General features: G+C 36.6%; 3 protein-coding genes and 1 long non-coding RNA gene across 4 annotated transcripts; 2 read left to right on the top strand and 2 right to left on the bottom strand.

Annotated features, from left to right (window-relative positions):
• The first annotated feature begins 1377 nt into the window (after nucleotides 1–1377).
• Nucleotides 1378–5259, top strand: LOC103517867 (NADH-cytochrome b5 reductase 2-like). The gene is made up of 6 exons (XM_026829818.1): nucleotides 1378–1510; nucleotides 2146–2264; nucleotides 2911–3118; nucleotides 3905–4099; nucleotides 4868–4956; nucleotides 5056–5259. The coding sequence occupies exons 2-6, from the start codon at nucleotides 2247–2249 to the stop codon at nucleotides 5137–5139; spliced, it is 594 nt and encodes a 197-aa protein (XP_026685619.1). The 5' UTR covers nucleotides 1378–1510; nucleotides 2146–2246; the 3' UTR covers nucleotides 5140–5259.
• Nucleotides 5260–8145: 2886 nt separating this feature from the next.
• LOC103517864 lies at nucleotides 8146–10159 on the bottom strand. The gene is made up of 5 exons (XR_541826.3): nucleotides 10105–10159; nucleotides 9731–10015; nucleotides 9051–9235; nucleotides 8296–8695; nucleotides 8146–8160 (listed from the first exon to the last, which is right to left on the bottom strand). It is a non-coding gene; the product is annotated as an uncharacterized LOC103517864 (long non-coding RNA).
• Nucleotides 10160–11742: 1583 nt separating this feature from the next.
• On the top strand, nucleotides 11743–12806 carry LOC103517863 (growth arrest and DNA damage-inducible proteins-interacting protein 1). Its single transcript, XM_008482914.2, has 2 exons — nucleotides 11743–11792; nucleotides 12193–12806. Exon 2 carries the CDS (start codon nucleotides 12273–12275, stop codon nucleotides 12705–12707), a length of 435 nt encoding a protein of 144 aa, XP_008481136.2. The 5' UTR covers nucleotides 11743–11792; nucleotides 12193–12272; the 3' UTR covers nucleotides 12708–12806.
• An 8621-nt stretch (nucleotides 12807–21427) lies between these two features.
• Nucleotides 21428–24345, bottom strand: LOC103517866 (Hermansky-Pudlak syndrome 5 protein homolog; the record flags this gene model as incomplete). The annotated part of the gene is made up of 3 exons (XM_026829816.1): nucleotides 21428–23194; nucleotides 23458–23633; nucleotides 24162–24345. Coding segments are annotated over 3 exons (2127 nt in total), but the record flags the coding sequence as incomplete, so codon positions are not given.
• Between the last annotated feature and the right edge of the window lie 687 nt (nucleotides 24346–25032).

Here is a 25032-nt window from a genome sequence, read left to right as displayed (position 1 = left end):
CTTATTATTCTAATGTTCCATTCAAAGTATGTATGTAGGTATGCATGTTTGTTTTTTTTTATTAGTTACTTACCTAATAGTTTTGTAGATATAGGTAATGATAAATTTATACCTATGCGTTTTGATCCCTCCAGATTGGGTAGGTAATTAGGTATGCTATGTTATACAGATTTTTCCTCTCTACAGTAATAATTAATAAATCTATGATACTTAAGTATTTGAAATTGAAAATGAGATATTTTTTAATTTGATGCATTTTAGTGCTATTATAAGTAATGACTGTATTCTTGCCAATAGGCCATAGGGATAGTGAGCACTTCATTTAAATCAAAGGTTACTTTTGGGCCTGCAATGCCTGCATGTTTATAACTTGGTCATTCTTGTGAAGGTCAAATAAAAAAGTTTCACTTGCATCAAGCTATTACCAATATCGATAGTGTAGCAATTACCTATGTCGATTTCACACAAATGCTAGGTCGCGGGTTCGATTCCCACCCGGGGACAAACTTTATCCTAATCCGATAAGGTTCGTTCGCGGTTTTGCGGGACGATACCTAAAGGTGTGTCCAAACATAGTCGATCGACGGGATGAATCTATGTTATCAAGTGTGGACGGTTCAGTCGACATCGATCGACGGCCGGTCGACTGTGTGTGGACACACCTTAATACCTAATAAACCGTACCTACCTACACGTAATTGGGAAATCGTACTTTTCTGGTCAGCGCGCAGCATTCTGAGTTTCTGACGCGTACCAATATCTCAAATGACTGTATTCTTGCCAATAGGCCATAGGGATAGTGAGCACTTCATTTAAATCAAAGGTTACTTTTGGGCCTGCAATGCCTGCATGCTTATAACTTGGTCATTCTTGTGAATGTCAAATAAAAAAGTTTCACTTGCATCAAGTTATTACCAATATCGATACTGTAGCAATTACCTATGTCGATTTCACACAAATGGTAGGTCGCGGGTTCGATTCCCACCCGGGGACAAACTTTATCCTAATCAGATAAGGATCGTTCGCGGTTTTGCGGGACGATACCTAAAGGTGTGTCCAAACATATACGATCGATGGGATGAATCTATGTTATCAAGGCAGTGTGGACGGTTCAGTCGACATCGATCGACGGCCGGTCGACTGTGTGTGGACACACCTTAATACCTAATAAACCGTACCTACTACCTACACGTAATTGGGAAATCGTACTTTTCTGGTCAGCGCGCAGCATTCTGAGTTTCTGACGCGTACCAATATCTCATTTTTTTCCAGAGTGTCCCCTCCATTTTGGTGGGTGTTGGTCTCATCGTTGTGGTCGGATTTATCATATCCGCCATTCAAGAATCCAAATCCAAAAAGAAGGACAAAGCCTCGCGTAGTTCTAAGAAAGAACTGAAAACCTTGGTGGATCCGGACGTCAAAGTCCCACTCAAGCTGAAGGAGAAGATAGAAATCAATCATGATACGAGGTGTTTCCGATTTGAATTGCCGTCCGCCGAGCACGTCTTGGGTAAGCAAGTCATCGGGTTCGATGCCCGCCATCGACAAAAAAAAAAAAATCCGATTGCAAATATTTTAACTCCATTTCAAAGGGTTTCTTTCTGGTGTTCCCGTGTTGTGTCAGCACCTGAATGGAAACTGGAAAGTAGGAAGTTGTATGTCTCTTCTTGCTGATCTGATGAGAGATATACTACGAGATGGCGAACACAGCTTACTTATACGAGCCCAATTGTTTCATTGTTACGAAATAAATCATTTTCCCCCCTTAGTTAAGTATCTCAGGACAACTATACAGAACATAATGTATAATAGCCTCCCTTTCATTTTGTTCGATGCCCGCCATCGACAAAAAAAAAAAAAAAATCCGATTGCAAATATTTTAAGTAACTCCATTTCAAAGGGTTTCTTTCTGGTGTTCTCGTGTTGTGTCAGCACCTGAATCGGAAGTAGGAAGTTGTATGTCTCTACTTGCTGATCTGATGAGACATGAGAGATATACTACGAGATGGCGAACACAGCTTACTTATACGAGCCCAATTGTTTCATTGCTACGAAATAAATCATTTTCCCCCCTTCGTTAAGTATCTCAGGACAACTATACAGAACATAATGTATAATAGCCTCCCTTTCATTTCGCATGGTTAGGTTTGCCAATCGGTCAACATCTATCGCTGTCAGCAACAATCAATGACGAGTTTGTGGCCAGAGCTTACACTCCTGTTACTTCCGATGAACATCATGGCTATATGGACTTGGTTGTCAAGGTAAGACTTTATTAGGTCAAACCCGCAACCTAACGCTGGTCGAACCCGCAATTATTTAGATAGCTTAGCGCATAATTACGAATTCATATAAAGTTCTCACCCGGACGGGAATCGATCCCGCGCCCTATCACTTACAAGGCAGACATGCTCCCTTCCCAGCGAACTAGGCTGCTAAGGTTTTGCTTCAAATGGAAAATAATTGAATTTTTCTCTGTAATCCCTTGTCAACTCGATGATGTTGATTGATGTTTTTATACAGATGGATTAAAAATATCCCGACATCTCTAACTGACCAAGTAGGCAATATTGAATAGTTTTCAATATACATAGTGTTCACTGAATGTTATGTAAAGGAGCATTTTCCCTCTGTATTTCTTGAGCCTCGGACCAGGGACACTTTCAAATCTTTCGATGTACCATTATTCTACATCCTAAAATGACTCTCTGCAAAGTCTGATCGACTTGGATTTTTTTTTTCTAGTCATTCTAACCTTATGGACTTTCGCGCCGAAAATTAAGTTAAGTCATTTGATTTAAACCTTGGATTCACCAATCTGATTGGTTAACAATTCAAAAGTAGTTTAAAATCTGATTATGACCCTGGGCATAAGATCAGTAAAGAAATAAAACCTGTGTCGTTTTTCAGGTCTACTTCAAGAACGTGCACCCCAAATTCCCGGACGGTGGTAAGATGAGCCAGTTCTTGGAGAACATGAAAGTGGGAGAACCAATCAACGTGAGCGGACCCCGAGGTCGTCTGGCGTACTTGGGTAACGGAGAATTCCACATCAGGGCCGTCAGCAAAAAGGATCCCCCCACCAACTTGAAAGTGACCCAACTCTCCATGATTGCAGGTAAAATCTGAATCTGAAAAATTACTACCTACGTGTTGGTTTTTTTTTTTTTTTTTAAGTTTGATCATTTTAAGAACGCAGGTCCCGAAATCAAAGAAAGTAGAATAGGATGGAAAAAGTATTGAGACCGAGGTATATCAGACCGATTGAGAGACCTGGGTCTGAAGTACAAACTCTGAAGTTTTAAGTTTTTCCCGCCACACGGTCTGAGAGTGAGTTGCTGTCATAAAACTAAAGTTCACCCAGCCAGCCTAGTTAGCTTGGTTGGTGGCGCGTCCACCTTGTAAGCATAAGCACTAGGTCGCGGGTTATATTACGGATAATGTTCGTTCTCGGAACGGCTGGCTTTCTCCTATCTTATCTTCCTTCTCTCTTCGATTTTAGGACGATAAAACCTTAGCTACTTCTCTCTATCAAACCTCTTGAAAAAAAAGTTAACAATTTAATTTCTTCCATTGAGACCGAGGTATATCAGACCGATTGAGAGACCTGGGTCTGAAGTACAAACTCTGAAGTTTTAAGTTTTTCCCGCCACACGGTCTGAGCGTGAGTTGCTGTCATAAAACTAAAGTTCACCCAGCCAGGCTAGTTAGCTTGGTTGGTGGCGCGTCTACCTTGTAAGCACTGGGTCGCGTGTTCGATTCCCCGCCTAGGGCGAATTTTATCTTGAACGGCTGGCTTTCTCTTATCCTGTCTTCCTTCTCTCTTTGATTCCGGAATGACAGGACACTTCCCTCTATCAAACCTCTCAAATAGAAAACTAATTTCATTCCTTTCATCCTTCAGGTGGAACTGGTATCACGCCTATGCTTCAGCTGGTTCGTCACATCACCAAGGACCCTACCGATAACACCAAGATGAGTCTCATCTTTGCCAATCAATCCGAGAAGGACATTCTGCTTCGTGAAGAACTGGAGGAGGCTGCTGCCAAAAATCCGGATCAGTTCAAACTGTGGTACACAGTGGATAGACCTGAAGATGGTAAGGGAGAATTATTGGCCTTGGATCACCGACATTCGTAGAAGCTTAGAAGCTTAACCCATCCTTTAGGGCTGTCTAGCCCCTACACCCAAGCCTCAGATCGGGCTTTTTGTGTATGGAGTTCAGCTGGTCGTCTCATTCTGCTCAAACGAGACTAAAAAGTCCGAGGAGGCTGCTGCCAAAAATCCGGATCAGTTCAAACTGTGGTACACAGTGGATAGACCTGAAGATGGTAAGGGAGAATTATTGGCCTTTGATCACCGACATTCGTAGAAGCTTAACCCATCCTTTAGGGCTGTCTAGCCCCTACACCTAAGCCTCAGATCGGGCTTTTTGTGTATGGAGTTCAGCTGGTCGTCTCATTCTGCTCAAATGAGACTAAAAAGTCCCTTTTGCCCAGCATTTTGCACACCATAGGTACGTCTGAAAACCGAAATGTGGGTCCCAAATAAAAGTGCATCCTAATACATCCTAGTATCAAAGAAACCTCCGTGGCCGAGTGGGTATCACACGGGTCGAAGTTTTTTGCTTGGAGTTCGGGGTGCACTCATCCTCTTGAGGACAATTGAGCTACTTTAATCGAGTAACGACCAGTGGTGGCATTACCAGCGTGAAATATGGAAATTGATTGCAAAGGAGGCACTTAAAGTGCTGTGATATCTATTTATAGGAGTTGTAAAAAGTCTCTGTTTTAACACAAATAGTTTGAGATTTGATTAATTTTTTGTTACATGTATCCTAATATGAATTTCATTTCCGTACGTTCAGGTTGGAAATACAGCACCGGATTCGTCTCAGCTGAAATGATTGCCGAACATCTGTTCCCACCTTCCCCGGATAATTTGGTCCTTATGTGTGGCCCCCCTCGCAAAACTGTGAAAAATAATCTGAAACCAGAAGACAAAAAGGAAATGAAAACACTTTTTAGTGAATTCAATAAAATGAAAATTCATGAGGGCCCCCCTCCTATGATCAACTTTGCTTGCAAGCCAAACCTAGACAAATTGGGATACAGCGAGAAGCTACGATTTTCTTACTAAGTTTCAGATAAAAACGGGGTTCTGGTACTCAGGTAATTATGTAAGCTGTCTTTTACTATCGAACTTTTTTTTGATTCCACCAAGAAGATATGAATTTTCAACTTCAACACCCTGACTGCCAAAGCATTTTCCATTTACTAAGTTTTAGGTAGTTTTAGATAAAAACGGGGTTCTGGTACTCAGGTAATTATGTAAGCTGTCTTTTACTATCGAACTTTTTTTGATTCCACCAAGAAGATATGAATTTTCAACTTCAACACCCTGACTGCCAAAGCGTTTACCCACGGTGTTTACCCACAAAAACCATGTATTAAAACATCTCCCTTATCATGAGAGACTCTTTAATTCTTGGAAATTTTTCATCAAAAAATGGCAAAATTTTACTCAGAAGGCCCTCTTTCAGGCAACCATTGAAATATTGAAAATACATAAGCAACAAGTGTGGTCGCGCAATTACGTCCATAGACTTGGTGGGACGTAGACATAGAAAATATCTTTGGTGGGACAAAAAAAAAAAGTCCGATAGTAAAATACAGCTTCTATAAAAAATATTTTTCTACATGCGCGTGCAAAAAAAGTCTGTGTGTCTGAGCCCCTGCTGTGTTATAAGTTCCAATAAATTGGATTCTATTATCAAGTTTCCAGCCAGTAGAATCCTTAAATCATTCCTCCTTTTCATGTTAGCATAAAAAGTTGATGTTTTGTGAGTCTAACCTTGCCTTTTATAGTCCCCACCCCCCTTTCAATTTATTTTAGCTATCAGTAAAAAAATTACATTTAGGTCATCAATATTATTATTTTATTTGCAGGACTGAGAATTTCCTTTTAAAGGGAAAAAAAATTCTGGCACCTTGGTGTCAAGAATTCAAATTTCTTCACCTTTTCAACTTTTGAGAATCTTTGAACTCAAGTTAATCCTTCTGCTTTCCTGTCCAGATATATTTAGTTCAAACCATTCATTAATTTAATTATGGTGACTTTATTGCATTTGTTTATTCCAGTACATTTAATTTTGTATCTATCACACACTATGTTTAACTTTACAAATAAAAAATAAATAGCTGATAATTAAGGAACCTAAATTGAGTGTTGTGACTTTCTTGTTCAAATTTTCAGTACCTACTGGTACCATTGTACATATAACTTTGTTGATTGTAAGGATTAAGTAGTTCCTGTAAGCCATTTCGGTTAGGTACTTTCTAAATTGTCATAGCCTTCATCTTCTTCTTCATACTTGGTTTGTACTTTGAAATTAAGTTCACCAGTTCTAAACTCAGTCTCTATTCAGTTATTTTATTTCTACTGAATTCTAACACCCTAACTGAGGAACCTACTTATGTTACTTAAGATATGAGATGTAATTCATGACCATACTTTGAAAACATCAAAAAAGGCTCAAAAGAAAGAGAACTTCCTTAAAACAAGTTCCAACAATGATCTAAAAAGCAAAAGAAAAAGGAATAAGAAACTAGCAAAAATGCTAAGGAGAAAGGAAAAATTGTTAAACAAACTCTTGGATGATAATGAGAGTGAATCCCTTGAGAAAAAGGCGATTGGGCTTAACATAGATAAAGTTACAAGCCAGATTAGGAAACTCAAGTTAGAAAGTTCTCAAATCAAAACTGTCATAAGTAAAAATGGAAATATAAATACAAGTAAGGAGAGAGAAACAAAGGGGAAGAAGAAACCCAAGCATGATAACGATGAAAACACTGATGTCAACACCTCATTAGAAAACAAGAAACGCAAGGCATCATCTACTAAACCTGTTGAAAGTGAGATCAAAAAAATGAAGAAAACACTGATGTCAACACCTCATTAGAAAACAAGAAACGCAAGGCATCATCTACTAAACCTGTTGAAAGTGAGATCAAAAAAATGAAACTCAAGAAATGACATGAAATTGGCAACATTGTTCGTCTTAAGTTAAACTTAAGTTTATCTTTAGATTTCATACATACGACGGTTAGAATCTCATATCTAACTTAAGTAACATAAGTAGGTTCCTCAGTTAGGGTGTTAGAATTCAGTAGAAATAAAATAACCGAATAGAGACTGAGTTTAGAACTGGTGAACTTAATTTCAAAGTACAAACCAAGTATGAAGAAGAAGATGAAGGCTATGACAATTTAGAAAGTACCTAACCGAAATGGCTTACAGGAACTACTTAATCCTTACAATCAACAAAGTTATATGTACAATGGTACCAGTAGGTATGAGCTTTCTAGGTGTTGTGGTTCTCGAGATAGAGCGATCAGTGTGTGAATATGAAATGTGAATGAGTGAATGGATCTTGTTTTTATAATTAATTATTACTGTAGAGAGGAAAAATCTGTATAACATAGCATACCTACCCAATCTGGAGGGATCAAAACGCATAGGTATAAATTTATCATTACCTATATCTACAATACTATTAGGTAAGTAACTAATAAAAAAACAAACATGCATACCTACATACATACTTTGAATGGAACATTAGAATAATAAGGAAGTAATTTGTTCAGTGATAGCTATTTTTAGCCATGTTAGCCATGCAAGTGAAGTAATTAAAGAATAAAAATACATTACTTAATTGTAGCAAAATCAATTACATTCAAATGCAAACTTTGAGACTGCATACCTACATACCTACATACATACTTTGAATGGAACATTAGAATAATAAGGAAGTAATTTGTTCAGTGATAGCTATTTTTAGCCACGTTAGCCATGCAAGTGAAGTAATTAAAGAATAAAAATACATTAATTGTAGCAAAATCAATTACATTCAAATGCAAACTTTGAGATGATACAAAAACAAAAATGTCCATGGAATAAAAGAAAACAACAAATGCCCATGATCAATCTTTGTAGGTCATCTCTATATGACCTTGCTAAACTGTACAAAGTATTCTTGGGCATCTGATAGAGTAGAAAGAACATAATAAATCATTGGAACACCACATTTTCTTTTCAACAACTGTTTTTAAAAGCTAGGAATTTTGTTTTTGCATGTAGTTATCTCTTAATTTAATGCACCTACATTCTTATTCAAAGCTTCATTTTAAATGATTAGCTGTTACCCATCAAATATACTTTAACTAATTTTATCAGTTATCACCAACCAAAGCATATAAAAAGTATTGCTCAAGTGGTAGGCAGAAGATGCTGCACCTACATTCTTATTCAAAGCTTCATTTTAAATGATTAGCTGTTACCCATCAAATATACTTTAACTAATTTTATCAGTTATCACCCACCAAAGCATATAAAAAGTATTGCTCAAGTGGTAGGCAGAAGATGTGACAATATTTTACTTACTAATTGATCTATAAACTCTTGAGTTCCCATCATAAAACTATTGTGTAACAGCAAAAGAATGTCTTTCTCTGATGAAGATCACTGATGTAATAATTAAGTTCTTTTAAGTCATAAACAACTAATCATTCTTTTCAACAGAAGCAGAGGCATTCTTTCTTTTTTCTCTCTTTTTTGATTTGGTTTCTTGAATAATAGATATGACAAATCCAACCACAACTACAAGACCCACACCTATGAAAATTGTTGGAAGACCCTAGAAAATAAATAAATCATGTACAGCTAAAATAAAATGTAAGTATGCTGCAATTGTATTTTTTCAAACACTTTAATCTAGGTACTGATTGATTTCCAAGTGATAAGGTATGTAGGATCAGTAGGTGATGAATAGGTTGCAACAAAATATTATCTCTGTTTCTTATTCAAAAGAAAATTGAAACAATCATTGAATGTTTTTTTTTTCTTCTTTCTTGGAATAATTATTGAACCAACACAAATTTGATCATAAATTATAGTTATGGTAGATCACATCAACAATAAAGAGATAGGTATATCTAAATTAAATAAATATCCAAGAATTTATTCTATGTTGTAGGTATAATTTTACTTACTAAATCAGTTACAAATTCTTGAAACCCCATTGTGAAACTTTGAATTTCAGTAGGTACAAAAGTATTTGCAGAGATTTAACACTGAAGTAACTGGGTGAATAACACTTCCCCTAGACAAGAACTTGGTCTTCAAATGAAGAAAATAGGGTCCAACAAGTTGAGTTCAATATTAAAATTACAGTTCACTGAAACAGCAGATATAAAAGAACCAAGTCAAGTTTTTCAATAACATTACATAAGCAAGTACTGCTATTTGAAAATGAACAATGTTAAAAAAGAGTACGGGAATAGTATTAGAGATAAGTTATCAGGATCATCTCTTTTGACTTTGAACATTTGAATGTTGAATGACCAAGTCAAGTTTTTCAATAACATTACATAAGCAAGTACTGCTATTTGAAAATGAACAATGTTAAAAAAGAGTACGGGAATAGTATTGGAGATAAGTTATCAGGATCATCTCTTTTGACTTTGAACATTTGAATGTTGAATATGTTAAGATGTTATTGCATTGGTATCACAAGGTACCTACTAACTAGAATGAGATAACAAGAATAGAAAACAGTTCCATTTCCATATATTACTATAAATAGTTAAATATACACAGTATATAATTTCATGCTGATTTGCTCTTCACCAACCAAACACACTGTAAACAAAACACAAACACACTTACTTACCAAGTTAGATAACATTTTGTAGTTCAAATAATTTCTACGGTAAGTTTATAGGTACCAATTAAAGTGAATCAGAATATGTATGACAAACAGTTAATGAACAAGCTGGGTGGGTAGGTTGTAAATTCAAGAACTATGACCTTCCTTGTTATGTTTGTTCCTTATTCAAATTACAGTGATTGGAAAGTAAGGAATAGAGGTAGATAATTAGTGAACTCAGTCAAATCATGTTAACCTTCACAACTCAGAAAACAACAAATTCCTAGCCACAAAACACTAGACTAGAACCTCCATTGATTAATTAGTGAACTCAGTCAAATCATGTTAACCTTCACAACTCAGAAAACAACAAATTCCTAGCCACAAAACACTAGAACCTCCATTGATCAAACTCACAGAGCTCAAGTAAAAAGACACTGATTGCTGCGATTAATTAGTGAACTCAGTCAAATCATGTTAACCTTCACAACTCAGAAAACAACAAATTCCTAGCCACAAAACACTAGAACCTCCATTGACCAAACTCACAGAGCTCAAGTAAAAAGACACTGATTGCTGCGATTGCACAACTTTTTGGCACCTTGCTGCTCACTTCACATTTTTTGTTTTACCTGCAATCATGGAGAGTTGGGTCACTTTCAAGTTGGTGGGGGGATCCTTTTTGCTGACGGCCCTGATGTGGAATTCTCCGTTGCCCAAGTACGCCAGACGACCTCGGGGTCCGCTCACGTTGATTGGCTCTCCCACTTTCATGTTCTCCAAGAACTGGCTCATCTTACCACCGTCCGGGAATTTGGGGTGCACGTTCTTGAAGTAAACCTGAAAAAGGACACAGGTTTTATTTCTTTACTGATCTTATGTCCAAGGTCATAATCAGATTTTAAACTACTTTTGAATTGTTAACCAATCAGATTGGTGAATCCAAGGTTTAAATCAAATGACTTAACTTAATTTTCGGCGCGAAAGTCCATAAGGTTAGAATGACTAGAAAAAAAAAATCCAAGTCGATCAGACTTTGCAGAGAGTCATTTTAGGATGTAGAATAATGGTACATCGAAAGATTTGAAAGTGTCCCTGGTCCGAGGCTCAAGAAATACAGAGGGAAAATGCTCCTTTACATAACATTCAGTGAACACTATGTATATTGAAAACTATTCAATATTGCCTACTTGGTCAGTTAGAGATGTCGGGATATTTTTAATCCATCTGTATAAAAACATCAATCAACATCATCGAGTTGACAAGGGATTACAGAGAAAAATTCAATTATTTTCCATTTGAAGCAAAACCTTAGCAGCCTAGTTCGCTGGGAAGGGAGCATGTCTGCCTTGTAAGTGATAGGGCGCGGGATCGATTCCCGTCCGGGTGAGAACTTTATATGAATTCGTAATTATGCGCTAAGCTATCTAAATAATTGCATATAAAAAAAGAGGTAAAAAGGAATTTTTTTTTTTTGCTATTTTTTTTTTTTTTTTTTTTACACAATGACTTGTATTAAAATGTATATTTATTATTGTTTCTTTTCAGAAATGTGCAATGAAGCCAGTGGTAAAGTTCCCAGTCTTCTTGTTGATTATGGAAGTCAGTCTGAAATCTTATCCACTCTCAAATCTACTGCTAGAATTAAGGTAAATAACTGGTGATTCAGTGAACTGTAAAACTCACTTGGAAAAAGGGCTGCTGTGGGCCCCCAAAAATGGCTGCTTTGGGCCCCCTCAAAGGCTCAATCGGGTCCAAAGTTTTTTTTTTTTTTAATTTAGATGTGTATTTTTCCAATGTTTTTATTTTGTAGCAATGAAACAACTGCTACATTAGATGCATGTGGTCTGTGTTGTAGCATGCCCATCCCATTTACTATGCCTCTGAGCCTCTCATCAGATGGGTGAGAAGAGACACAATACTTCCCTTTTGGTGCTGAGTCAACACAAGAACACCAGAAAGTAACCAATTGAAATATTTGTGATTGAATTACAAGTGCAAATTTTTGTCCATGGTGGGGATACTTTTTTTTACAAAAGGAGGGTTTGGGCCAGATATGGAGGTGAACAGAGTAATGTTTATCCAGGTAATTATCTGTCAATTTAATACTACTTGTGTTTAGGTCATCGAGTTGACAAGGGATTACAGAGAAAAATTCAATTATTTTCCATTTGAAGCAAAACCTTAGCAGCCTAGTTCGCTGGGAAGGGAGCATGTCTGCCTTGTAAGTGATAGGGCGCGGGACAAATATGACTGTGCTGCCCCAAACTTTTTACTCTATGGGTAGAGGAGGAATAGTGTATGTCACACAAGGACTAGCTAATAGCTTGTTGCAGGTTGTTACCAAGGTACATTCTTGGTCAGCATTTACCATTTCTAGGTAGTGCTTATTTTTATTTATTTATTTATACTGCTTGCATAGGACTGAAAAGTCCCTTTACTGGGTACTGGGTTTTGTATCTTAATTACTTGTTATTTCATTCCAGGAATTGCTTGGCCAGACAAAGAAGATTTAGAAGATGCCAAAGAGTATGAGAGAGTTCTTAATCCTTTGTCTATACAGGAAATGATTTCCATTGAGAAGAACAAAATTACAGAACAAGAGATTAAACTCCAAACCAGATACAATTCCATTCTTGAAAAAGCCAAAAATAATGAAAAATTCATTGAAGATTACCGCAAGAAGAAGGCCAAGATGGAAGAAGAAGCCCAAGTCAGTAAACAACAGAAAGAGAAACTATTCAATGAAATTAGGCAACACTTTGGATTTAACATTGATCCCAAAGATGAAAAGTTCCAAGAAATGCTGGAAATTAAGAAGAAGGAAGAAGCCAAAAAGAGAAGAGCAGAGAAAAAGAAACAGAGAGAAGAGAAACTGATTGAAGTGGCATTAGAAATGGAAAAGCAAGTTGCTGGTGGAAGTGCAAACAACAGTAATGCAGACAAAAAAGAAGTCAAAGCAAAACCAAATGAAGTTGATAGTAAAAAAGATGAGCAATAAAGTTTAGATGGGACTTAAGTGATTGTTACTCCATGTTGTCCTTATATAAAATTGGTCTAACTTAAGTGTAAGCATAAACCATTGATCTACTCCAGTAGGTATACCTATTGGTTCCATGAGATACCCTGTATCTCTACTCCATGTATTGTTTAGAGTTAACTCAGAAACTCAGAATGCTGCGCGCTGACCAGAAAAGTACGATTTCCCAATTACGTGTAGGTAGTAGGTACGGTTTATTAGGTATTAAGCTGTGTCCACACATAGTCGACCGGCCATCGATCGATGTCGACTGAACCGTCCACACTGCCTTGATAACATAGATTCATCCCATCGATCGACTATGTTTGGACACACCTTTAGGTATCGTCCCGCAAAACCGCGAACGAACCTTATCTGATTAGGATAAAGTTTGTCCCCGGGTGGGAATCGAACCCGCGACCTACCATTTGTGTGAAATCGACATAGGTAATTGCTACAATATCGATATTGGTAATAGCTTGATGCAAGTGAAACTTTTTTATTTGACATTCACAAGAATGACCACGTTATAAACATGCAGGCATTGCAGGCCCAAAAGTAACCTTTGATTTAAATGAAGTGCTTACTATCCCTATGTCCTATTGGCAAGAATACAGTCATTACTTATAATAGCACTAAAATGAATCAAATTAAAAAATATCTCATTTCCAATTTCAAATACTTAAGTATCATAGATTTATTAATTTTTTTTTTCAAATGCTTAGTGTAAATTGAACTCTTCAGATTAGGTAAAAGATATTATTTTCTTAAGTACTCATTAGTACTCTTAAGCCTACTACTTAAGTACTCATTATTTTGTAAGTTTACAGTTCTTTGAGACTCTGCTGTCTAAGATATCAGCTCTATGATAGAATGTAGGTACCTACAACTCATTAGTACTCTTAAGCCTACTACTTAAGTACTCATTATTTTGTAAGTTTACAGTTCTTTGAGACTCTGCTGTCTAAGATATCATGTCTATGATAGAATGTAGGTAGGTACCTACTTAGCCCTTGACAGATGGTTATAGGCCCAAGAGATAAATAGTCAATATCCTTGATAATATTGAGTCGAGTTAACAGCCTGCTGAATACATAGTTTAAATACTGAATAGGTACATAAGTGTAATAAACCCCCTGAATACACAAGTTTACAAACCCCTCATTCTTTTGTCTTGATTTCAGTACACATGTTTCAATGTTAGTGACAAGTACATTATTTTTGGTGCCACTTCAGGAAGTTTATATTTATTCAATAGGGAACCTTGCTCATTTCTTCAAATCATTCCAAATCAAGAAGGTGCTGTTACCAATGTTACAATATCCCCCAATGAACAGCTCATTGCTTTTTCCAGTTTCAAAGGTGAGTCCCATTTCTTTTACAGTCATTCAATACTCAAGTCTAATTTGAAATTAAAATCACAAAAATGAAAACCATGTAGGTACCTCCTAAATAATAAATAATATATCATCCAAGGTTGAGTGCAAAGGGCATCTGCTTGTAAAATTTGTAACCAAAACCAAATGTCAGCCCAAAGCAATCACCCTAGTTAGGGCTAATCGAGAGGCTGACAAAAAACGCCAACCCCGAAGACAAAGAAGAAGAAGTAGGGCAGTACAGACTTGGTACCCACCCATATTGCACCATTCTTAGCTCATTTAAATAAATATTTTAATAGATATGTACCTTGCACCTTCCTGATCTTGTATCTATTTGGTAGATACTAATAAAATTATCAGCTTGGAACCAGAAATCCTGTCAACATATTATTATGTAGTACCTAAGTAGAGTACTTTTCTTTATTGTTACTATTATTATATATTTTTTTTTCTTTCTTTTTCTTTTAACGAGATTTTTCTTTTAAATATCTAACTTTTTCCAACAGGTATTGTGTGTGTTGTTGAGAAGATCAACAAGGCTTCAGTCACTAGTATGCTCATCAAGTCATTTGAACACTCTAGCTCGGACGTAACAGATTTTGTATGGACAGCGTCCAGTAGTCAATTATTTGTTGGAGACAGTTTGGGTCGAATATCTGTTATTAACACATCATTGTTTTTGGTGAGTAGCTTTCTAAGTCTTTATTAATAACCAGGACCCATTTAATTGTTCCGACCTTCGTCCTGTTATGACAGTTTAAGGTTTTTGATTTTCGACAGTAAAGTTTTGTGCTTGTTAAATACCTAAATATGTTTGCGAACTTTTTTGTATACTTATGTCAAAGATTGACTGACTTTAAGTCCATAGCTTTATCAATGTCAGTCTCAGAGATCTTCTCACTTCACATTTTTTGGAGAGATTTTTAAAATTTCCCGCGAGTTGTATACAACAGAGAATTCTTATCAGTAGTGTTGCCAAGCCTACGATTAACGCGCACGAAGAAAATTATGCGCGTTAAATTTGCGACTGAAAATATTTTTTTCTGTTCTATGATTGAGAAGAAAATAAAACTGTAGGATTTTTAAGGCGTAATTTTGGGGATCGAACCTGGAATATCGGAGTACAAACCCGTGACTCAGATCTGACGGTTTTTCTAAAAACTGCGGGTTTTTGTTGGGGAGGCCCCTCTTACGCATCTGGCAACACTGTTATATTATAAAATTTTGCTCTGTGCGATTTTTTTTTTATCATTTGTTTTGTGTTTATGTTTATGTAATCAGCGCAGGTACCTATTCAAATAAAAAAGGAAAAAGAGCAAAAGAAAGAAAGAAAAAAAAAACAGCGAAGGTACCTATTAAAAAAAAAAAGAAAAAAGAGAAAAAAAAAAAAAAAAAAAAAAAAAAAAAAAAAAATTGGGAAAGGAAAGGTAAGTAAGTTCAAAGTTAATATTAGGATAGGTTTCTGTTCTGCCATGTCTGGTTACAAGCTCTCCACGTTGTTTCCCACCTTTTCCTTATCAAAATGAAAATTTGAAACTATGGAGCCCCCTTGATAAGTAGGTAGTGTTCAAAACAAGGTAAGATACTAGTTCTCTTGACTGAGTTCTTATCAATAGTGATAAGACAAATGAGGTCCTAATTCCATAGAGGTAGTGTTCAAAACAAGGTAAGATACTAGTTCTCTTGACTGAGTTCTTATCAATAGTGATAAGACAAATGAGGTCCTAATTCCATAATATTAGTTTTCCTATTGAAAATCTTTTCCAAGGCCTTTAGTAGAGGAATGTTTATTCACCAGCATGTTATTCACTGACTTTTCTGGAGATACTTTTTCTCAAAGTCTGAAGTCAGACCAATTTTTCTAGTAAAATAGGGTACCAACCCTTTAGGTAAGTACCTCCCTACTCATTTGCTAGCTTCCTGGAAGAACACCTCATTCAGAACAATAAAATGTATGTACCTCAGTCAGAACATTTAATGATAAATATATCTTTACATTCACTAGTGATGCTTTGTATGTGTTTGATCCAGAACGATTAGACCTGGTGCTATGGAACAATGACGTGCGAAATATTGTAGATGTCAAGTGTTATCAGGACACCCTGTATGTGTGGTCGAGTCATAACAAAGTCAATGTGTTCACCCTGTCACCGCTAGACAAATGTTTGTTGCGCTTGTATTTCAATGAGAATTATCTAACGTGTGCTAAGCTAACCATTCACTTTGCCAATCATCTGTTGAATTCACCACATCTGCTCAACTCTCTGCATCATCTCAGTGACTTGAGTAACAAACTCAAACGATATGATAATATCGAAACTCTCAATGAAAACCTACAACCTATTCTCAATGAACTCACTAAGTATTCTAAAGATAATCGTGTCATGAAGCTGACGTCAGGTATTTATGTGGTGAATAATGAACACAATATAATTCATCATGAACATAACATGAACAAGAATCATTGTAGATCTTCTAGCGTCCCTCGGGAGAATAAAACCCAAGTATTAAATAAAACATCAAGTGTATCATCTGCCTCACTGCCAGATCTTGAATATGAGAATGGAGATAATGAGGATGAAGATGATGAGGATGAAAGTAAATTCCTAACTATAACCTCACCTGATATCATACATGATGCTCTAGTAGAACTTGGTAACAATGTTACAGATAGTATACGTCATATATTAGACGTGAGAAAACCAAACAAGATTGATCTTATGGAACCGTTTGATGTGGGTAAACCAGATTTCCTACTAGGACTCAATAATAGCCAACCCAGTGAATATACGAATGGAAAACAAGAGGATGATATTGTCAAGAAAAATAGAAGAAACCGGAATAAAACCTTGGACACTAGTGGTCTGGTAGCTATTGTGGACAAGTATAATGCTGAAATGAAGAAACTAAAACAGAATGACTATATCAAAGCCGAGCTAGAGATTAGACTACTCAATACACTTGTCAAATACAATACAAATCTAAAACAAAACAGTAACCTTTCTGCTCAATATTTACAAACTGTGTGTTCTATGGTAAAAAGTACGCTAAGCAATCACCAAAGATTAAAACAGTGGTTGTTGAGTAACGAGATGACATTGTTAGGTATACAATCACCGGACGATATTCTAGCACATTCCAACTCTCCTGTGAACCTTGCCCAACATATTCGAAACGAGAAGCGATTCTCCATGATAGAAACTTCAATCGAACGCAAACTATCTGCCACTCAACCTCCACTCATACCCAACGAGTTATCTGATTTGTATGATTTTAGAAAGTAAAGTACGATTAAGGACATTACCTATTGTGGTTAGTTATGGAATTATGGACACAAGATCTATTATGTGGGTTTGATTTTGACGAACAATTGGATGCTCCAATCTAATGTTTTTCCCCCCACAAATGTCTAATCTAATGGCATAGGGGAAAAATATCATTTTGACGTCTTTGTAGGTTAAAGGTGGCATTTTATCTCGTCTTCTTATTGATTAGATAGGTAGCTCTCTGTTTTATTCTCTTTTGGTATGTTTTTGTTAAGTTTTTTTGGAACAAACTATTTATCCCTCCGGTCTACAACTCCAATGTTGACATTGATGTTGTTATTATCAACATACCAGGTTCGTTCTCGGAACGGCTGGCTTTCTCCTGTCCTGTCTTCCTTATCTCTTCGCTTTCGGGACGATAATACCCTTCAAACCCCTTGGAAAAATAATAGAAAGTAAAAAATCGCTCTGCGGGAGTAAGGAGACTTTTCAGTCTCATTCTGGTAATATGAAAAGGGTAGGTATATTCAAATCTATTCAATATGAATTCAACACGAGTTGGTAGACCAGGGGGTTAGGGTTAGTATTATTATCATTTTGAATAGTAATGTTGTTTATTGACTTTTATGTATTGATCTTTTACCTACCCACTACCTAATATTTATTTTCTTGGGGTATTCATTACTCTTGAGTATTTGTAATTTTTCTTCTGTGAATAGACTATTTATTTTTTAAATTTAATTAGGATTCTTTTTAATTTAATTTAATGGATATGTACATTTTCGACCATATTGCAGAGGAACGTTGTTTTTCTCTTGAAAATTTGAAATATCCTAAAGCTAAGATCACACGATATGACAGAGAGACAATATAATCTGGCAATTTACTCTTCCATACCGTGTGATCGGTTTCGTTGACATGACCACACCTATGGCGTCAAATTTTGCTACTTTCGTACCATAGAAAATTTTCATGGTACAAAAAAAAACATGTCCACCCATGGCGGTAAACCTATGTGGCGTCAAATTTTTGCTATGTACCATAGATCTTTGTATGTACCATGTACCATAGAAAATGTCTATGATACCATAGAAAATTATTAGATGTTATGTCACTCTACCATATCCTGTGATCCTGACTGAACACTTAATTTTAATGTTGGTAAATTAAATCTAAAAAGGTAATGGTCTAGCATCTAGAATCACATTGGAAAATAAAATACTATTGAAGATCTATGAGTTGACTAAAAGGTATTCCAAACTTTTCTTAAACACCTAAAAAAAGAGAAATCAAGGAAATTACAAGAGGAGAAACTAAAATTGATATTTGAACAGGATACTAACAATATTTGAACAAAACTATGGTTCAAATTTATGGTTCAAATTTGTTCAAAACTATGGTTCAAATTTGTTCAAATATTTGAAATTTGAACAAACTTCAAGCCTGCATTTCCAAGCTACGATTCTCTTGTACAACACGGTTTGCGCAAACCACTTTGTGCAAGTGGCCATACACAAAAAGCCCACTCTGAGGCTTAGGTGTTGTGGCAACTGCCCCAAGGGATGGGTTAGGCTTATACGAATCTTGTGCAAATGGCTTGAGCGTGTAAACCTACATGGTCACACATCACACGGTACTCGACTAGGACATGGTCACAGATGACTCGGAACTATCCGACTGACTCGACGTACTACACAACGGACACACGACAAATCCCGTCGAATGCCGAACGCACATCGTGTGAAACAGATGCCCTATAAACGAATACAAGAAATTACAAAAGGCATAATTATTGCCTAGGGGCCCTAGGACAATCTCTACCATTCAAACTTAATGTGCACCAAGACTTTTTGAACTTCTAATTGCCTAAAAGATCGATACTAATTTTAGGTACCTAGCTGTTCATTACTGCATATTGCATAATAAATGTGTTCTTAACTACATTTCTGAAAGCAAAGGTGTATTTTCCTTTTCGGGGAACTATAGGAAATGGAACCGGTTCTGGCGCCTGTACTTAACTATAGGAGTTCCAAGAACACCATCGGAATCGGTTTAGTTTCCAAAAGGAAAATACACGTCAACTTTCCACTTCTACAATATACATCTATCGTCAAATAAATAAGAGATGTGTAAGTAGTGTGTGTGAACTTAGAGATGGGATGAAGAGGTTGGATCGCTCAAGTTAAGTAACTTTGGGCACAGTTAAAGTATCCGGTTGGGTGACCAGAAGGATAATCGCGCGTTGCGGGCTTTTCCCGACCAAAGGCTGAGGGTGAGGTTAATCAAAATCTTACTTGAAATTGAGAGGCTAACTGAAAAACGGGCGAAAGTCGTCTTTCGCCCTTTTTCCGATTATTGCATTTTTGGATCCGTAATATTGTTCTGCTTCGAAAAAAAAAAAATCTTATTGATAGCTCCTTTTTTCACGGAGTTAAACGATTTTTTGTAAACCAACTCATGGGCTAAGGAATTATCTTTTCAAACCAAACGCGTTTTTCTCAAATTTTCGACTTTCGCCCTTTTTCCGATCAACATATCAATTCAATTTGCACACTCCGTCCTTCCCCCATCTCTTGTGTAACATATGAAATTAAAAAATCTCTATACATTCGGCAATAAGTGTGAAAAACAATTTGTAAATCAATGTGCAATACAACAAAATTCGATTCCTTATGTTAAGTAACGCCTAGCGCGGATCTTAAGCAAACAAGTGAGCGCAATGCCATATTTAATGGCATTTTAATTCCATAGATATAATTTGTAAATCAATGTGCAATACAACAAAATTCGATTCCTTGTGTTAAGTAACGCCCACAATGCCATATTTAATGGCATTTTAATTCCATAGATATACATAATATCCAATATCATTCCGTCTATTTGGCCGCTTCGGCTAAAATATTCAAAGACTCTTGAGTGGAAGATAATCGCGAGGTTAACACCAGAGGCGTTCTCTACCACCTAACCCTCAGAGCTCCATTATCCAGTAGTCAAAGTCTCAAATAAATGAGGATAAAAATACATGCCTCAGCTGGGATCAAACCCGCGCCCTCCTGTTTAACAGGCGAGGGTCTTAATCACTACGCCCATATCATTCCGTCTATTTGGCCGCTTCGGCTAAAATATTCAAAGACTCTTGAGTGGAAGATAATCGCGAGGTTAACACCAGAGGCGTTTTCTACCACCTAACCCTTAGAGCTCCATTATCCAGTAGTCAAAGTCTCAAATAAATGAGGATAAAAATACATGCCTTAGCTGGGATCAAACCCGCGCCCTCCTGTTTAACAGGCGAGGGTCTTAATCACTACGCCCCCAAAATTCTGACCATATTGCAGAGGAACGTTGTTTTTCTCTTGAAAATTTGAAATATCCTAAAGCTAAGATCACACGATATGACAGAGAGACAATATCTGGCAATTTACTCTTCCATACCGTGTGATCGGTTTCGTTGACATGACCACACCTATGGCGTCAAATTTTGCTACTTTCGTACCATAGAAAATTTTCATGGTACAAAAAAAAACATGTCCACCCATGGCGGTAAACCTATGTGGCGTCAAATTTTTGCTATGTACCATAGATCTTTGTATGTACCATGTAACATAGAAAATGTCTATGATACCATAGAAAATTATTAGATGTTATGTCACTCTACCATATCCTGTGATCCTGGCTGCGTCTTAATCACTACGCCACCAAAATTCTGACCATATTGCAGAGGAACGTTGTTTTTCTCTTGAAAATTTGAAATATCCTAAAGCTAAGCTCACACGATATGACAGAGAGACAATATAATCTGGCAATTTACTCTTCCAAACCGTGTGATCGGTGCCGTTGACATGACCACACCTATGGCGTCAAATTTTGCTACTTTCGTACCATAGAAAATTTTCATGGTACAAAAAAAAAAACATGTCCACCCATGGCGGTAAACCTATGTGGCGTCAAATTTTTGCTATGTACCATAGATCTTTGTATGTACCATGTAACATAGAAAATGTCTATGATACCATAGAAAATTATTAGATGTTATGTCACTCTACCATATCCTGTGATCCTAAGACACATGGTTAGGATGGGGGGAGTCACATTGGTGTGAAGCTGCTATACAACTTGGGAGGGAATAATTCCTTGGTCTAGGGTTAGTTTGTTCGTTGGGTATGAGTGGAGGTTGAGTGGCCGATAGTTTGCGTTCGGTTGAAGTTTCTATCATGGAGAATCGCTTCTCGTTTCGAATATGTTGGGCAAGGTTCACAGGAGAGTTGGAATGTGCTAGAATATCGTCCGGTGATTGTATACCTAACAATGTCATCTCGTTACTCAACAACCACTGTTTTAATCTTTGGTGATTGCTTAGCGTACTTTTTACCATAGAACACACAGTTTGTAAATATTGAGCAGAAAGGTTACTGTTTTGTTTTAGATTTGTATTGTATTTGACAAGTGTATTGAGTAGTCTAATCTCTAGCTCGGCTTTGATATAGTCATTCTGTTTTAGTTTCTTCATTTCAGCATTATACTTGTCCACAATAGCTACCAGACCACTAGTGTCCAAGGTTTTATTCCGGTTTCTTCTATTTTTCTTGACAATATCATCCTCTTGTTTTCCATTCGTATATTCACTGGGTTGGCTATTATTGAGTCCTAGTAGGAAATCTGGTTTACCCACATCAAACGGTTCCATAAGATCAATCTTGTTTGGTTTTCTCACGTCTAATATATGACGTATACTATCTGTAACATTGTTACCAAGTTCTACTAGAGCATCATGTATGATATCAGGTGAGGTTATAGTTAGGAATTTACTTTCATCCTCATCATCTTCATCCTCATTATCTCCATTCTCATATTCAAGATCTGGCAGTGAGGCAGATGATACACTTGATGTTTTATTTAATACTTGGGTTTTATTCTCCCGAGGGACGCTAGAAGATCTACAATGATTCTTGTTCATGTTATGTTCATGATGAATTATATTGTGTTCATTATTCACCACATAAATACCTGACGTCAGCTTCATGACACGATTATCTTTAGAATACTTAGTGAGTTCATTGAGAATAGGTTGTAGGTTTTCATTGAGAGTTTCGATATTATCATATCGTTTGAGTTTGTTACTCAAGTCACTGAGATGATGCAGAGAGTTGAGCAGATGTGGTGAATTCAACAGATGATTGGCAAAGTGAATGGTTAGCTTAGCACACGTTAGATAATTCTCATTGAAATACAAGCGCAACAAACATTTGTCTAGCGGTGACAGGGTGAACACATTGACTTTGTTATGACTCGACCACACATACAGGGTGTCCTGATAACACTTGACATCTACAATATTTCGCACGTCATTGTTCCATAGCACCAGGTCTAATCGTTCTGGATCAAACACATACAAAGCATCACTAGTGAATGTAAAGATATATTTATCATTAATGATGCCAAGCTTGTTAAAGTTGAACCCAGGGTTTACTTCAGTGCCGGTCTCGCTATAGTTGAAATTAGTTTCGTTCAGCTTGACCAGTGGCGTGGGAGGAACATTGAGAGAGTTCTTGTACTGTTGTGTAGATATGACTTTACCCTCTGTATTCACCTCCCATAGTCTGGCACCAGGGCGTGCACTGTAGATTTTGTTCTGAACAAAACAAGAGCCATAATGTCCGTCACGTAGCTTCTTGCCTATTTGTCGATATTGCTCGTGAACTGTATCACAGAGATAAGACCTGGTCAGCGTAGATACAAGTAGCCAATCATGACATGTGCTCATCTGAACAATACGAGAGTCGAGTTGCATCAGAGTGAAACATGGTACTTGAAATACGGTTTTACCCTGGAAACATAAATTAACAAAATATAGCTAGTATTATAACAATTATTTGAGATCTCTGAGACTGACATTGATAAAGCTATGGACTTAAAGTCAGTCAATCTTTGACATAAGTATACAAAAAAAGTTCGCAAACATATTTAGGTATTTAACAAGCACAAAACTTTACTGTCGAAAATCAAAAACCTTAAACTGTCATAACAGGACGAAGGTCGGAACAATTAAATGGGTCCTGGTTATTGATAAAGACTTAAAAAGCTACTCACCAAAAACAATGATGTGTTAATAACAGATATTCGACCCAAACTGTCTCCAACGAATAATTGACTACTGGACGCTGTCCATACAAAATCTGTTACGTCCGAGCTAGAGTGTTCAAATGACTTGATGAGCATACTAGTGACTGAAGCCTTGTTGATCTTCTCAACAACACACACAATACCTGTTGCAAAAAGTTAGATATTTACAAGAAAAATCTTGTTAAAAGAAAAAGAAAGGAAAAAAATATATAATAATAACAACAATAAAGAAAAGTGCTCTACTTAGGTACTACATAATAATATGTTGACAGGATTTCTGGTTCCAAGCTGATAATTTTATTAGTATCTACCAAATAGATACAAGATCAGGAAGGTGCAAGGTACATATCTATTAAAATATTTTTTATTTAAATGAGCTAAGAATGGTGCAATATGGGTGGGTACCAAGTCAGTACTGCCCTACTTCTTCTTCTTTGTCTTCGGGGTTGGCGTTTTTTGTCAGCCTCTCAATTAGCCCTAACTAGGGTGATTGCTTTGGGCTGACATTTGGTTTTGGCTACAAATTTTACAAGCAGATGCCCTTTGCACTCAACCTTGGATGATATATTCTTTATTATTTAGGAGGTACCTACATGGTTTTCATTTTTGTGATTTTAATTTCAAATTAGACTTGAGTATTGAATGACTGTGTAAAAGAAATGGGCACTCACCTTTGAAACTGGAAAAAGCAATGAGCTGTTCATTGGGGGATATTGTAACATTGGTAACAGCACCTTCTTGATTTGGAATGATTTGAAGAAATGAGCAAGGTTCCCTATTGAATAAATATAAACTTCCTGAAGTGGCACCAAAAATAATGTACTTGTCACTAACATTGAAACATGTGTACTGAAATCAAGACAAAAGAATGAGGGGTTTGTAAACTTGTGTATTCAGGGGGTTTATTACACTTATGTACCTATTCAGTATTTAAACTATGTATTCAGCAGGCTGTTAACTCGACTCAATATTATCAAGGATATTGACTATTTATCTCTTGGGCCTATAACCATCTGTCAAGGGCTAAGTAGGTACCTACATTCTATCATAGAGATGATATCTTAGACAGCAGAGTCTCAAAGAACTGTAAACTTACAAAATAATGAGTACTTAAGTAGTAGGCTTAAGAGTACTAATGAGTACTTAAGAAAATAATATCTTTTACCTAATCTGAAGAGTTCAATTTACACTAAGCATTTAAAAAAAAGTATCCCCACCATGGACAAAAATTTGCACTTGTAATTCAATCACAAATATTTCAATTGGTTACTTTCTGGTGTTCTTGTGTTGACTCAGCACCAAAAGGGAAGTATTGTGTCTCTTCTCACCCATCTGATGAGAGGCTCAGAGGCATAGTAAATGGGATGGGCATGCTACAACACAGACCACATGCATCTAATGTAGCAGTTGTTTCATTGCTACAAAATAAAAACATTGGAAAAATACACATCTAAATTAAAAAAAAAAAAAACTTTGGACCCGATTGAGCCTTTGAGGGGGCCCAAAGCAGCCATTTTTGGGGGCCCCCAGCAGCCCTTTTTC

Source organism: Diaphorina citri, unplaced genomic scaffold, assembly GCF_000475195.1.
Source record: "Diaphorina citri unplaced genomic scaffold, Diaci psyllid genome assembly version 1.1 scaffold1997, whole genome shotgun sequence".
Classification (NCBI taxonomy): domain Eukaryota; kingdom Metazoa; phylum Arthropoda; class Insecta; order Hemiptera; family Psyllidae; genus Diaphorina; species Diaphorina citri.
Note: the sequence above shows the minus strand (reverse complement) of the source record. Positions and strands in the feature narration are given on the sequence as shown.